Source organism: Amborella trichopoda, chromosome 2 (assembly GCF_054954075.1).
Source record: "Amborella trichopoda isolate Santa Cruz 75 chromosome 2, AtrichopodaSantaCruz75HAP2 v2.0, whole genome shotgun sequence".
Taxonomy (NCBI): domain Eukaryota; kingdom Viridiplantae; phylum Streptophyta; class Magnoliopsida; order Amborellales; family Amborellaceae; genus Amborella; species Amborella trichopoda.
Genome location: NC_142337.1, coordinates 2185279 through 2199651, shown reverse-complemented (window position 1 = coordinate 2199651; position 14373 = coordinate 2185279). Strand labels below are relative to the sequence as shown.

General features: G+C 38.8%; 1 protein-coding gene across 1 annotated transcript; it reads left to right on the top strand.

Annotated features, from left to right (window-relative positions):
- Nucleotides 1–525: 525 nt before the first annotated feature.
- ARF6 (auxin response factor 6) lies at nucleotides 526–10179 on the top strand. Its single transcript, NM_001305826.1, has 14 exons — nucleotides 526–759; nucleotides 2174–2286; nucleotides 3160–3258; nucleotides 3344–3400; nucleotides 3500–3655; nucleotides 3883–3967; nucleotides 5532–5622; nucleotides 5800–5964; nucleotides 6053–6175; nucleotides 6550–6625; nucleotides 6823–6970; nucleotides 7277–8475; nucleotides 9153–9343; nucleotides 9782–10179. Exons 1-14 carry the CDS (start codon nucleotides 717–719, stop codon nucleotides 9978–9980), a joined length of 2745 nt encoding a protein of 914 aa, NP_001292755.1. The 5' UTR covers nucleotides 526–716; the 3' UTR covers nucleotides 9981–10179.
- The last annotated feature ends 4194 nt before the right edge of the window (nucleotides 10180–14373 follow it).

Genomic DNA, 14373 nt, shown 5'->3' with positions numbered 1-14373 from the left:
CTGATGAGGCTTAAGAGGGGATTTAAAATGAAGCTCCTGAGAAGGCGAGTTCTGGTTAAATCATGTGAGGAAATCCTCTAGTTTTCGGCTGAGAGATGCTCCGCTCCTTAAAAGATCAGTCGACAAGCCTTGGGTTTTGGGTTTTCTTGATCACCTGGACCGAATGAGGTTTAAACGCAATAAAAGTTGCAGTGGAACTGGGTTTGGTTGAAGCTGGCGGTGTTCGTTTTTTTGCCTATACTTCATCGTAAAGGGAGGGGAGGTTGTTAAGGGTTCTGCTGAAACTTTTTCAGAGAGGAAATTGGTATTTATGCTTTTAATTTGGTAGAAGAAACCTGGTTCCTTGCATGAACGTGGTTGATGGTGATCGCTATTTCCTGTTCGAATCACCTGGGCGCTTGGGGTTTGCTGGAATTCAGTTGAAGAAAATTGGGGCTTCATCTTCAGCCTAGTCAGAAAAGGATTCGAGTCTTGACTGGAACTTCGGTCCTCTTCTTTTCCTTGCAGATGATTGGAACAGCTGAGGATTTGCTGACATTGAAGCTCTTGGAGCCATATGGGGAGAGAGTTTGGGTGTCTTTGATAGTCAAGAGGAGAGTGTGATCAGTGCCCATAATATTGGTTAGCAAATAAGAGAAAAACCAGGGTCATAGTTACTCAAGCATCTGTTTTGGGGCGTCTCTTACCTTGTTGAAGCTGTATACGCATAAGCACAAATGAAGCTTTCTTCTTCAAGTTTCTCACATCAATCACAGGAAGGTATTGCTTTCTTAGTAGTCTTTTTTGGTTCTCCTTGAAATTTTTACAACATGCATGAACCAGATTTCTGAATTCCTGGCTTCAAATTTAATATGAATCACTATTTACCTCATGCTTTTTGCTGCTTCCCTGGATAGGTGGTCTCTTCTTTTTCTAGTAAATTTTGAAGTTTTTAGTTAGCACAAAAGAACGTCTTCTCTGGTCTCTTTTCAAGTGGGGACTGTTCTTGATTTTTATTTTTTATATATTCCCAATTTATTCTTATAATGATGATTTTGCTTGTATTATCAATGGTTGCTGAACTTTCTGGGATGCTTTGTTTCATTCTTTTAAAAGGATAGGTTGACACTATATTTTACCTGTGACTGTGTAGAGGGTTGTTTATTACTGTTCTCTAGAAAAAAAAGGCTTGTTTATTAATTCTTCACTCTGCTTTCTGTTTCCACCACACCATCTTTCTTTCTTTGAAGTTTTCAAGAATGAGTACTTCTCCTTATTCTGTGGTGCTTACTTCATGCCTCACTCGAGTTTGGTTTTTCTATTACTGTCCCACCTTCTGATTCCTCTCTCAAACCCTATAATTTATGCCATTTGAATGTGGGGATGTCGTTTTGGGCTGTTCATTTGCTTGATACGATGTGGGGACCAGAAAGTTGAATTCTGTTTTGGCAGTTCTTTTTTTCTGAACAGGAATTCTATTTTGGCAGTTCTCAGCTTCTTAGCCACTTCATCTGCTTGCTTTGTTTTTGGACATACTTATTTTTCTTTTTCTGGTTTTTTTTCATTTTATTCCGGTATATATGCTATATTAATTGGAAACAGGAATGATACATGTAGCCTTGATAAAGCTGTATTTAAAACTGTTGACAGATGCCACCCAAGATCTTAAAAATAAAACTTATTTTTTGGTGAGATGGTATTTTCTGATGAGTTCTACACCAATATTTCCAATGAATTTTGGATAGATAAAAACACCATTATTAGAAATGGATTTTAGATTACTAAATTCGTTGGCTGTGCCTTTTCCTTTTGTGCCCTTTTTTACTTTTTTTGTGCATACTGTCTAATTATGTGATTTGCCAGCATTGATTTTTTTTTTTCGTTGATTAGTGGATATTATATTTTGTTCTTAATAGATATTCTATTTTGTTCTTATCTGCATGATATTCATTTTCTATTTCGAAGTTCAGTGGTAATATTCGAACTTTGGATGTTGTGTTGCAAGCATTAACACCTTAACCAATCAAGCCCAAGACCTAATCCCACATTCATGTTGTTGTTAGTACTGATGAAGTGAAAGAATGAATCTTCAAAAAGAAGTTGAAGTGAAAAAATAGTTTTTTTGAAATTTTGGTTGTTTGAATTATTTTTGTGTGATTTAATAGCAACTGCATTTTGCATGGGAATTTGGCAGGAGAAAAGAGATGCCTTAATTCAGAACTATGGCATGCATGTGCTGGTCCTCTTGTGTCTCTCCCTGCTGTTGGGAGCCGAGTGGTATACTTCCCTCAGGGTCATAGTGAGCAGGTAAATATTTGCTTGTTTGTTTTCGCTTAATTCCTGAAAGTAAAGTTTCCACTGATGTCCTTTTTTTATGTGTGGGGAATGGGATGAAAATACTTTTGGGCTTTTATTTTCTTTTTTCTTTTTTCTTTTTCTTTAATCCGAGATCAGCCTTAGGAGATGGTGATTTTGACGAGTCACCTCCTTTTATTCTTTGTATTTACATAGTAATTTGTAGGACGGTCACTTTCCGTATTGTCCCTCTGCCAGAAAGCTCTTTCTGTTTTAAAGCACCATTTCAAAATATCGGTTTCCTTCAAGATTGACATTTTGCCAGTCATGAGATATTGGTCTTCGAAATGCTGAACTTTGATGTTGCAATTAGTTCTTTGAATGCTATCAGTGTTTGAAAATTTCTCAAGTAGGTATTAATTAAAATAGTAAAACAAGATATCAGTATTATTTCTTCTAAAGAAAGTCTTTTTTAAAGAAAGGCAGGTATTTTGGTGGAGGGGCAAAATCAGAAAGTAACCATACTGCCTGTCTGACACAATTCGGAAAAGGTTCTCTATTAGTTTTGCATGAGTCATGACTGTGAAGTGTTAAAAAAAGCAACTGTGATGCGTTGCAGTGAGTGGTGGGTGTCTTCATGCAACGTGTTTGTGAGTTAAATAAATAAATTTGGCCGAATTTCCTTGTAAAACTTGTCCAATTTCATTGAGAAATGTTATTTGGAGAATAGCTGAAGCAACCTTGATAATCAACGTTCATACGTGTGTGGCTGTATCTAAAGGCTGCATTCGTGGCATGCAACCTCCTATGCTCTCATGATATTTGAACAAAAAACTTCCATTTTTCTTATTTCAAATATGTTGAATGCTGATTGTGTGCTTGCAGGTGGCTGCTTCAACAAATAAAGAAGTTGATGCTCATATACCCAATTATCCCAGCTTGCCTCCCCAACTTATCTGCCAGCTTCACAATGTCACCATGCATGTGAGTTTTTTTTTACATTTGTCATATATCTGGATTTCTACACTTTCTGAACTGCTCTCAGTGACGGTAAGCTGTCATAATTCAGGCAGATGTGGAGACAGATGAGGTTTATGCTCAAATGACCTTGCAACCATTGAATCCGGTAATTATAGATTGCTACTACTGATTTATCAATCCGTTTTCTTTATATCTGCCAGACCTGGGCATATTCTATATCTAATTCTACAATGCTTTTCTATAGCAAGAGCAAAAGGATGCTTTCCTCCCGGCCGACTTGGGTACCTCTGGCAAGCAACCAACAAACTACTTTTGTAAGACTTTGACTGCGAGTGATACCAGTACACATGGGGGATTCTCTGTTCCTAGACGCGCTGCTGAGAAAGTGTTCCCTCCATTGGTTAGTCTCATATTCAGATCCTTTCTCTCCTGCTGAAGAAGTCCAAAAAGAAACCACAATTGGGACACAACCCAATGGTGGGTCCCACTTTCTGTCGCCGTTGTTCATTTCAGTGGACGGTGATCAATGGACTTTTCCACATTCCATTGGATACAGTATGCTTTCCTTATTTGTTTATATCGTCTAATTTATTAGACCTATCTTCTATTTTGTGCCTCTTGCTTTAGGACTTCACTCAACAACCACCTGCTCAAGAGCTGATTGCAAGGGACCTTCATGATAATGAGTGGAAATTCCGCCACATCTTTCGTGGTGGGTATCTTCTTTTGCTTCAGTAGTACAGTATGTGTTTTGCATCTAGGATTTTTATATTCTGTACTTCATTTTTTTTTTCATCCCAGACTGATATGTAACAAGTACATTGATTCATTTGAAAACTATTCACCTTGAAGTTACTCTTGGGGAAAGTTGTGGTCTGCCTTCAAGGAATTATAAACTTCTTCTGCTCTTTAATTACTGAGGATGAAGAAGTTGATACCATCCTGTTGGCCTATGTGAAGTTTGTGCCCTTGCTTTTGGATGATGGATGATGTCAGACAAGTCACATGATACTTCTTGGGGTTCATTTAACGCATTTGGTGCATTGTCTGCGGGTAGTTTATCCATATGTTCACTTTGCATTTTCACAATAAGTATGTGGTGCTTTTTCTTAGACCTTTTTTTCATCTCTTGAGTTTCCTTGAGAGTTGGTTTTGCAGACCATTCTTGTAAAGTGGATATTTCCTTTGGGAGATGGCCCTTTAACAGTTTATGGAGGAAAATGAACGTGAGAATGTTCTGAAGAAAATCTGCAGTGCTGAACTGGGAGAGAAAATCAAAGGGACCATCATATGGTGGAAACTTATCTAGAATGACTTTTAGGCATTATTGTGGATGGCTTGGTTTGTCAAAGGTGAATGGGACCGCAAGGCTGTCCTGTGAAACCAAAATTAAAAAATTTGGTTGTGCGTGCACAAATGGGGAGCACTAAAGTTCACTATTTTGGAGCTCATTTGGAGCCTTGTCACCTGAGGAGGAGTGCTAAGACAAATTAGGAATGCTTGTACTACATTGATCTGAATTTTGCTGAGTTCGAACTTAACCTCTGGTTTTTATGGCCCTAGTGACTTGTGTTATTTGAATTGTACCCTTTTTGATCCATCCATTGAGGTTTTTGATGTAGGCTGACTCATTAGCTTACACATAGCATGGAGTTTGATGTGATTGGCCGTGTGGCTTATACTAGAGATGTCGAGGAAACAGCACTTAGTACATGGAGATGCAAAGTTATGATTTCGCATTAGGGATCTTATCAAAATTGCAGGGAAGGCACTAGTTCAGGGGCAATATTGCTACCCAATGCATAATTCTCTTGCTATGACATCAGATTCCTTATTTATGCGCTTGTACTTTGATATGCTTGGTGAATGTTATTTCCTCATGAATGGGCTCAGGGAGTGGAAAAGTATTACACTTCTCCAAACTGCCAATTTATTGTTTAGCTTCGTCTTTGCCTATGAAAGTCCTGCAATTTTATATTCTATAGTAAATGGTGAAATGAAAGCTGCTATACTGTACATTATTCCCCATTAATGCTGAGACGTGAGATTGTAATATAAATTGTTCTGTGAAACATGAAAAGGCACTTTGGAAATAAGTGTTGTTTTTTCCTTGCCAATTGATTATAAAATGAAGGATTTCACATTTTATGGTTATGGTATCTGTAACCATATGTGTCCTCTAGCAGGTCATCTAGGGATGAAATTAATCTATCTGCTATTAGATTAAAAAGAAAAGCTACTCTATTTGTGCTCTCATTTGGTTTTGTATTCTGCAGGTCAGCCTAAGAGGCATCTTCTTACAACAGGGTGGAGTGTATTTGTTAGTGCAAAGAGGCTTGTTGCTGGCGACTCAGTCCTTTTTATCTGGTATTCTGAATCTTCCTGTTGGCCTCTTTGTTATGTTCTTGTTCATTCAGGTTCATTATAATGCATTGTTCCTTTTTCCCTAAAAAAGAAAAAAATGGATACCCCAAAGGAAAGGAAAAATAGGTATTGCTCTGTTTCTTCACATTTCTCACTTTTCGTACTGTTTATTAATATCAGGAATGAAAAGAATCAGTTACTCCTGGGTATCCGGCGTGCTAATCGCCCTCAAACTGTCATGCCTTCGTCTGTTCTATCAAGTGATAGTATGCATATTGGGCTTCTTGCTGCAGCTGCTCATGCTGCTGCTACAAATAGTCGATTTACTATTTTCTATAACCCAAGGTAGCTGTTCGGTTCACAGAATATCAATTTGCGTCTCTGATGCTAATTTGTTTGCATGGGTTAATTTATAGATTATATTTTTTTTCAGGGCAAGCCCCTCTGAATTTGTGATACCTCTTGCCAAATATGTTAAAGCTGTGTACCATACACGTGTCTCAGTTGGAATGCGTTTCCGAATGCTGTTTGAGACTGAAGAGTCGAGTGTACGGAGGTAGATATTTTTTTCCTATGGAAATTCTTGGATGACAATTACTAGATGTTGGCTATGATTTATCCTGGCTTGAAATCCTTTAATATGTAATAATTTGGTCTTGGTGATGCAAAGGAAAAGTTTGAATTTCAGTGAAATTCATTGTCGGAAAAATTAGATTTCAAACTGTTCGAACGGAAATAGCAAAAGATTGATTTTTTGTCTCGGTTTCAAAATTTTTCTTTCAAGCAAAGATTTCATTCTAGTAAATAAAATGCTCTCCTCGATATTTTCTTTTGCTTTTCTATTTGACGCAATTTTCTGCTTGATTCTGCTCTACATGTAAATATTAGGATATCTTATGAACTGTTATAATCGCAAAATGGTTCTGGCAGGTATATGGGAACTATCACTGGCATCAGTGATCTAGATCCCGTTCGTTGGCCTAACTCACACTGGCGTTCTGTCAAGGTGTGTTGATTGTGGTTTATTTACTGGATAACTGGTTCATTTACTTATTATGGAAAATAAATGTTGCCCTGACTTTCTTGACGTTGAAAATGGATTGTTGAGTTTATTTCTTCATGAACTTCGTATTGTTATGGTTTTACCAGAGAAGATTTTTGGTAGAAGTGCCATAATGTCTTTCCGTTTCTTAATTTCTGAAGGTTGGCTGGGATGAGTCCACGGCAGGGGAGAGGCAGCCGAGGGTCTCCCTGTGGGAGATCGAGCCTTTAACGACATTCCCAATGTATCCATCTCCTTTTCCTCTCAGGCTAAAACGGCCATGGCCCCCTGGATTACCCTCTCTTCATGGTATTTTTTCTGCTAGTTCTTCAGAAATGACACAAGGTCATAAGGAAACCTTCAAGTTCATCTTTTCTTTCCACATCTACACCTATTCATTTGTACTCGGTACATATGGCACATGTAGACACGTTTGCGCTACACACACACAAAAGCATATATCTACCATTCTATTTTTTTTTTATAAATTGAAAAAAGAAAATTCTCTATGTGCACACATACATATTCTCTGTGGACTGTGATCGTGTACATACATGCACACCGATGATTACCTTTTTGTGTTGTGTGTTTCTTAAACTTGATAATGTTTTGCAGGCAACAAAGATGATGATTTGGGCATGAGTGCTCCTCTGATGTGGCTGAGGGATGGTGCAGACCGGAACATGCAGTCTCTCAATTTTCAAGGACTTGGGGTTTCCCCTTGGATGCCTCAAAGGTTTGACTCCTCCCTTCTTGGCATGCAATCTGATGTATACCAAGCAATGGCTGCAGCTGCCCTTCAAGAGATGAGGGGGGGTATTGATCCTTCAAAACAAGGGGCTGCTTCCCTTCTCCAGTTTCAACAACCTCTTCAACAAACTCAACAAAGCCTTCAATCGAGACCAAACCCTATGCTGCAACGACAAATAATGCAACAAACTCAACCCCCTCAATCCCAGCAAACGCTTCTCCAAGCGATCCAAGAGACGCAATCTCCAAATCATATTCTCTCTCATCAGTTGCAGCACCAACATTCCTTCAATGATCAGCAGCAGCAAAACTCGCAGCACAACTCACAACAAAACCAACAACAATTGCCTGATCAACAACAAACCCAGCAACAACAGTTCCAAATCCCTAATGTGGTCTCAGCCCTTTCACAACTCGCCTCCTCTTCACAATCCCCATCTCTCCAATCTATCTCTTCTTCATTATGCCAGCAATCTAGCTTCTCAGACTCCAATGGAAACCCCGTTACAACTACTAGCATATCCCCATTACAGAGTATATTGGGGTCGTTCCCACCTGATGAGAGCTCCCACCTCAACTTGCCAAGAACCAACTCTGCAACTCTTCCAAGGGATCACATGTTACCTTCTGCTCCTTGGCTCTCCAAGAGGATTTCTATTGATTCTTCTCTACCATCAGGAGGGCCAATTGTATTGCCCCATGTGGAGCAATTGGCTACACAACCCAATATGGCACAACACCCAGTCTCTTTGCTACCATTTCCAGGAAGAGAGTGCTCAGTTGATCAGGAAGGTAGCGTTGGAGACCCACAAAGCCATCTACTGTTTGGTGTGAACATAGACTCTTCATCTCTCATGATGCAAAATGGGGTTTCGGCTCTTAGAGGACTGGGTGGAGATATAGATCCTTCGGCTGCTTTGTCATATGCGGCATCAAATTTCTTAGGGAATACGGGAACGGATTTTCTGAACCCAGGGATGGCGGGTAGCGGTTGCTTGAATGAATCTGGGTTCTTGCCTTCACCGGAGAATGTGGGTCAGATAAATCCACAAAATTTTGTGAAGGTAAAAGATGCTGCATGGTATGCTTTGTTTGGTTTTGTTAGTAAAAGGTTGATGCTCAATTATTTTTATGGGTTCTTACTCTTAGAATAACAGAAATTTGCTGGCTTTTTTTTCTGGTTGTATTGGGATTTGGTTGTACTGTCAGAACTATATTTTCAGGTTAGAATGAAGCACTTATGGCCACATATTCCATACAGTTTTACTGAAGTTGTTTATTAATATTTTTATTCTGGAGAACATGATTTTCTTCCTTCCCCCCTTCCTGTTCCATAATTTATCTTAGGCCAATGTATCTCTCCTTTAATTCATATGTTTAAGAAACTACCAAACTGCTACTACAATTGTCTGTTGGATATTCTTCTGGTGTGGTCCTTGATAGTTTTTCCTTTGATATGTGTGGTGTGTACCATGTTTTTTGATCTAGATTTCATGGTTTACCTTTTCTAATTAGTTGTAAATTATTTTTAATTACGGAAAGAAATGTAGGTTTAAATATATTTGCCAGGACCTAGGCGAGGCTATGAAAATATATGATTTTTTGTTTCATTTGGGTTTTGGCTGCTTTTACATAACTTTTAACCTGTATTTCTTCAGTATATAAAAGTCAACTTCTACATTCCTTTGCCATGCTCCTCTTTTTTCTTTCATTTCTCATGATTATGTTGTCCCCTTTCTAGGTTTGTAAGTCAGGGTCCTTCGGGAGGTCACTGGAAATCACAAGGTTTAGCAGCTACCTTGAGCTGCGCAGTGAGCTCGCTCGTATGTTTGGCCTTGAAGGCCAGTTGGAGGACCCTCTGAGATCAGGCTGGCAGCTTATATACATCGACAGGGACAATGATGTTCTTCTCCTTGGCGACGACCCCTGGCCGTAACTCCTATATCTCTTTACTGTTTAGATTTATTTTTCTTGCTACTTTTTGTATGCTAAAACATGTCTTGTGGAATTGTGACTTTTGGGAATATATGACATAGTTCGGTTTGGACCTAAGTGTGCGGTACTCCTTTGCTAGATTCAGGATTCCTTCTTTTGATGTATGGTTGGATACCAATTGGACTGGGGCTTGCATGGACGTTCACTTGGGTTTAGTTAATCCCCAAACCATCCATCAGAAGGGACATTGGTTATAGCCTTGGACTATCCATATATATATATATATATATATATATATATATATATATATATATATACGTATATATATATATATACTCAGTTGTAGTACGCTGTACGGTGCCATAATTTCTTATGCTAGTTACTCATCCTTATACTCTTAGATGGACCTGAGGTCATGCTTCTTGTTCTTTACAGGGACTTTGTGAAGAATGCTTCGTGTATCAAAATACTCTCGCCACAGGAGTTGCAGCAGATGGGGAAGCAGGGAATCGAGCTTCTGAGGACGGTTCCAATGCAGAGGCAGCAAAGCAGCATCTGTGATGACTATGTAAGTCGACAGGACTCACGAAATTTAAGTAATGGGATCGCATCTGTGGGTCCTTTGGAATATTGAACTCTAGGAAAAATTTCAGGTTTCTGAAGCCTCTGTAATATGAGCTCCCCTTTGCGAATTGGCAAGAGCACTGAGTAAGTAGCTAGGTAGATGGTTACTGTATTATAAATATATACGTGTTACGAGACTGCTGGAAGCTGAGCCCACTAGTGTGTTTGAATATCATGCAATTTATATTACAGACTGGAGATTTTGTGTTCAGGAGAAGAGAGAGGAGCAGTTTGTTTTTTATGTGTTTTTGTGTCTTCTTAAGGTAAGTTGAGCTCCTAGATTCTTTTGTGGTCTTGTGCCTTCCTTCCTTTCCTTTTCGGAAACTGTGGGGTTAATGTGGATGGGCTTTGGGGCACTGGCAGTTTTCTGAGTCGGACTTCTGAATGCTTATTGGAAAAATAGTTCTGCAGGGTTTCATGGGTTCCAATTGAAATTGTGTTTTTATCTTTGGTTGAGTTTACATAAAGATTGATAAATAACAGCTACCTATCATTTTTTGGGGGTTTTAATTTTTTTAAGTCCCTCTCTTATTCCTACCATTTTCAGGACTTAATGGGCAGAACAATTGATCAAGAATAGTTCAAGAACTTAAAGTAACTTAACTAGGTAAGATTTCAAGCAGTTCTGAATTAGTGTCAACGTACAATAGCTTATAAACCATTTGTTGTGATATCCTGTGGTTAACATCCTGACCACACTTCGTCTAAACACTTCTTCCAATAAAATATCAGCAGGGGTCACATTTGTTAGACTATGATATCCTAGAGGCTTAAGTTGTCTTCTGAAGAACTAGGTAGTTTGCCCAAAGTATGTTCCTGTTTTCAGATTCTGAAGTTTTTTAAATATCTACGTTTAAATGAAGAATGTGATTGTTTTCTTTTCTGGGATCGATATAGCAGTATAATTCTTTTCTTGTCTGGGATCTACGTAGCAGTATACTAAGAGAAGTCCATTTCGAAAATCAATGATAAATGAACCTAACAATTGTTTATTTATTCGTTCAAGAAACCTATATGGTCTTCTTGCTATGCATTATCCAGCACTAGAAATCTGTGGTCCATAACATATTGGGGATTTTCCAACCTTTCGTCTAAATTGTTTTTGGATATCTTGTTATGTCTTCATTATCCTTGGGTTTATTTCGAGTAACATGAGAAATAAGTTGATATATTTTCAAGTAGTCCAAGGGGGACATCCCTCAGGGCTTGCTGACTGGTACCTGATAGTTCTCACTGTTGGATAGGCGGCATGTGCATTGTGGGTGTGGCCACCTACCCAACCCACTCCGACAACCCTTAGATTTTGTGGATTCAAACCTAACCCACACCGACAACCCTTCGATTTTGTGGATTTCAACTACATAAAAGTGAAAGACTCTTCTGAAACTGAGAAGAACAGTGAGCCTCGCCCACTTTCTTTCTTACGGCTTGAGTCCTATTCTGACCATGCCATGGCAGCACCCGTTAGATTTTAGGCTGCTTTCTACATCACTTCTTCAACTGGGAACATGTGGTGGGGCAAAAACTAGAATTCGGTGACGTTGTGATGTCTAATTATTAAGGAAGTGGAGGTGCCTCTTTCAGTATGGCAGGCTCGTGGGCACCTTTTTCCTTTTTGGCCTAGATGTTGACCCTTTTAAGTCTCGCTCTGTCCAGGTTGCCTTCATTCTTTCCGCACCCATTTCTTGTGGACTTCCAGCACGTGAACTTGGTTTCAATTTTTTTGTGGGTCACTGTTCTCTCCCTCCCTCCCTCGCTCCTCTCTCTCTCTCTGTCGCTATATATACATATTTATATTTATATATAATTGGAGTTTTAATGAGGAGAAATTTACCTTGTCCTTTGATGTACAATTTATTTTTGGGTTTACTTTTCTATATTTTGGTTTTATTTTGTGGGGCTCCTGCAGGTGGTGGGGTGGGCGTGGGGGTGGGGATGTTTGTTTTGTCCTTTGTCGAGGACTTGAAAATGACAGGTGTTTGTTTTGGTTTGACACATTGACGATCCATTTGGCTGATCTCAGTGCAATAATTGTGTGCACTCGATGCAAATACCCATATATTTGTATTGCAGTTCCATTTGTGCTTTTAGCACGTAGCGAAGGTTACCTCAACCCAAAACTGAATTGCATCAGTCGGTGGGGTGTCTTTTACCCAAAAACTTAGGTTCAAAGTAGAAGTTTGTTGGGAATCCCTATGCATTCATAAAGCACATGTAGAGTTTTTAAACCAGTTGTTTTTGTACATTTTGTTGGTGTATTTAGGTAGCATTAATAGTTGAAATTATTTTCATGCTTCAAAATCATTTTTCTTGCAATAACCTGGTAGTTTCCACACAAGGAATCTTTGGCAGTTCAAGCTGGAAAATTATCTATACCATTAGCCACCCAGTTAATCCCAATTCCAAAAGGCACCATTTTTTAGCACCATTTTTTTGGGGCAAATATGTCTTTGACCTGTTCTACTTCGTAAATAATTTAGATTTTTTGTACTGGAACATTCTGTTTGATTCTCTATGAAAAATGAATCTAAACACTCATTTATCCTCTAAAAATAATCTGTTTGCAATTATGTTGTTCCTTGAAAGTTGGAATTTTCATCTGTCTTTTTTTCCTATTGACTTTGTTTTTTCAAGATGTTTGATCTTTCTTTAACTTCGTCATTGCTTGATGCACAAGATACGCACGCACACCCATAAGCATAGGTGCATGTAAATTTAAATTTATTGCATGCATTATATATACGTACTTATGTATGTGTGTACTTGCGTATATATATGTGTGTGAATTGGATACTGATTTGCTAGATTTTGTGTGCCTATACAGGAACTGGTGGCATAAATGAGTCACTAGGTTACTTTTAGGGGCAAGTGGGTAGGCTGTAAGGGCTTTGGGTTTTTGCTGTCTTATTGTGGGGACTAGTGGGGCCTGGGTTTGGTGGTTGTTGAGAGGTCTCCATGGGTGATTTCACCATGCATCATCTTTTCTTCCTATCACCTTTAGGACATTATTCATATTCAGGACGTCTCTCTCTAACTTAGGAAGCAAATATAAACTAGTTCCCCAAAGTATTGTGTTTAGGCATTAGCTTTCATAACCATATCTGGTAATCTTTTGATCATCCTTAGGAAATTGATGCGGGATTTAAATTTATTAGAAAAGGGGTCCTTGATTAGTTTAGTTGCCTTCTTCTGATAGACATAAGGTACAAGAAGCACTTTCTTGTTGTATTTCACTCAGTTTTATCCACAAAACAATTCGTTTACATGGAGGCAAACTTGTCCAAACTTAGTGGGGCAGTAGATATTTAAACTAAAAACATGTCGGAAACCAGTCATTAATGAATCAATCTGATTAATTAATTGATTAATTGTTGATTGTTGGCTAACCTCGTATTTTGTGTGTGCTATGTATGACAGAGCTGTCATATTGACATGTCGGAAACTAATAATTAACGAATCAATCAGATGATTAATTAATTCATTAATTAATTGTTGATTTTTTGCTAACCTCTTATTTTATGTGTTTTATGTATGACAGAGCAGTCAAGTCAGTACCCTTTGTTTCTCTTCTTTGTGTGCTGCCCCTCCCCCTTTTTCGTCTGAAATAGAAGAACTGTCTCGCTTACTGGTTCCATTAGAGGCTCGGCAGGTAATTGTTAGTGAACGGCCTTCTTTAGGTAATTGTTAGTGAACGGCCTTCTTTGGGCATATGCCTTTTGCTGAACCCACACGAAACAGTCCTTAGATTCTAAGAATTTCAGCGACAGCCATAAATTTATATAGCTTCAATGAAATGAGAATAGTTGCCTTTTTTTTATTGGTCAAAAAATTGAGCACATTAACCCTTTCAGTTTAGAACTTTAGATTCCTTCCTTTCTCTAGCCGTGTGTCCCTTTTCTGCCCATGCAATGCCGGAATATGTCAAATCCGGGAGTTTTCGATTGAACTGCACTATCTAACCTCTTTATTTTGCTCATAAATCACATGGTGGGACCTAATATTTAGAATTTGGAGAGCTTCAAATGTCTCATTATTGTGGAGGGCCCTCACTCAGTATGGCAGGCTCATGGGCTCCTTTTCCTTTCAGTTGTTGACCTCTTCGGTTTTATGTTCCAAGTCCCCTTCATTCTCCATCACTAAATTCACATGGAGATTCGTGTTGCTCGTGAACTTGATTTCGCCTTTTGTGGGTTTCTGTCCTTATTCCCATACATATACGAAATAGAAGAGGGTCCGGTAAACTTTTATGTTTTATTTGGGATCTAGCTTGGTAAGTTCCGGGGCCATCAAGGTTTGAACCCTTGAGTGACTTCATTGGATGCATACTTATTTGTGCATGTGGGGTGTGTGTGTATGTTTGAGCTAGAGTGAGACAGAGGAAGGGAGAGAGGGTAGCACGTGTA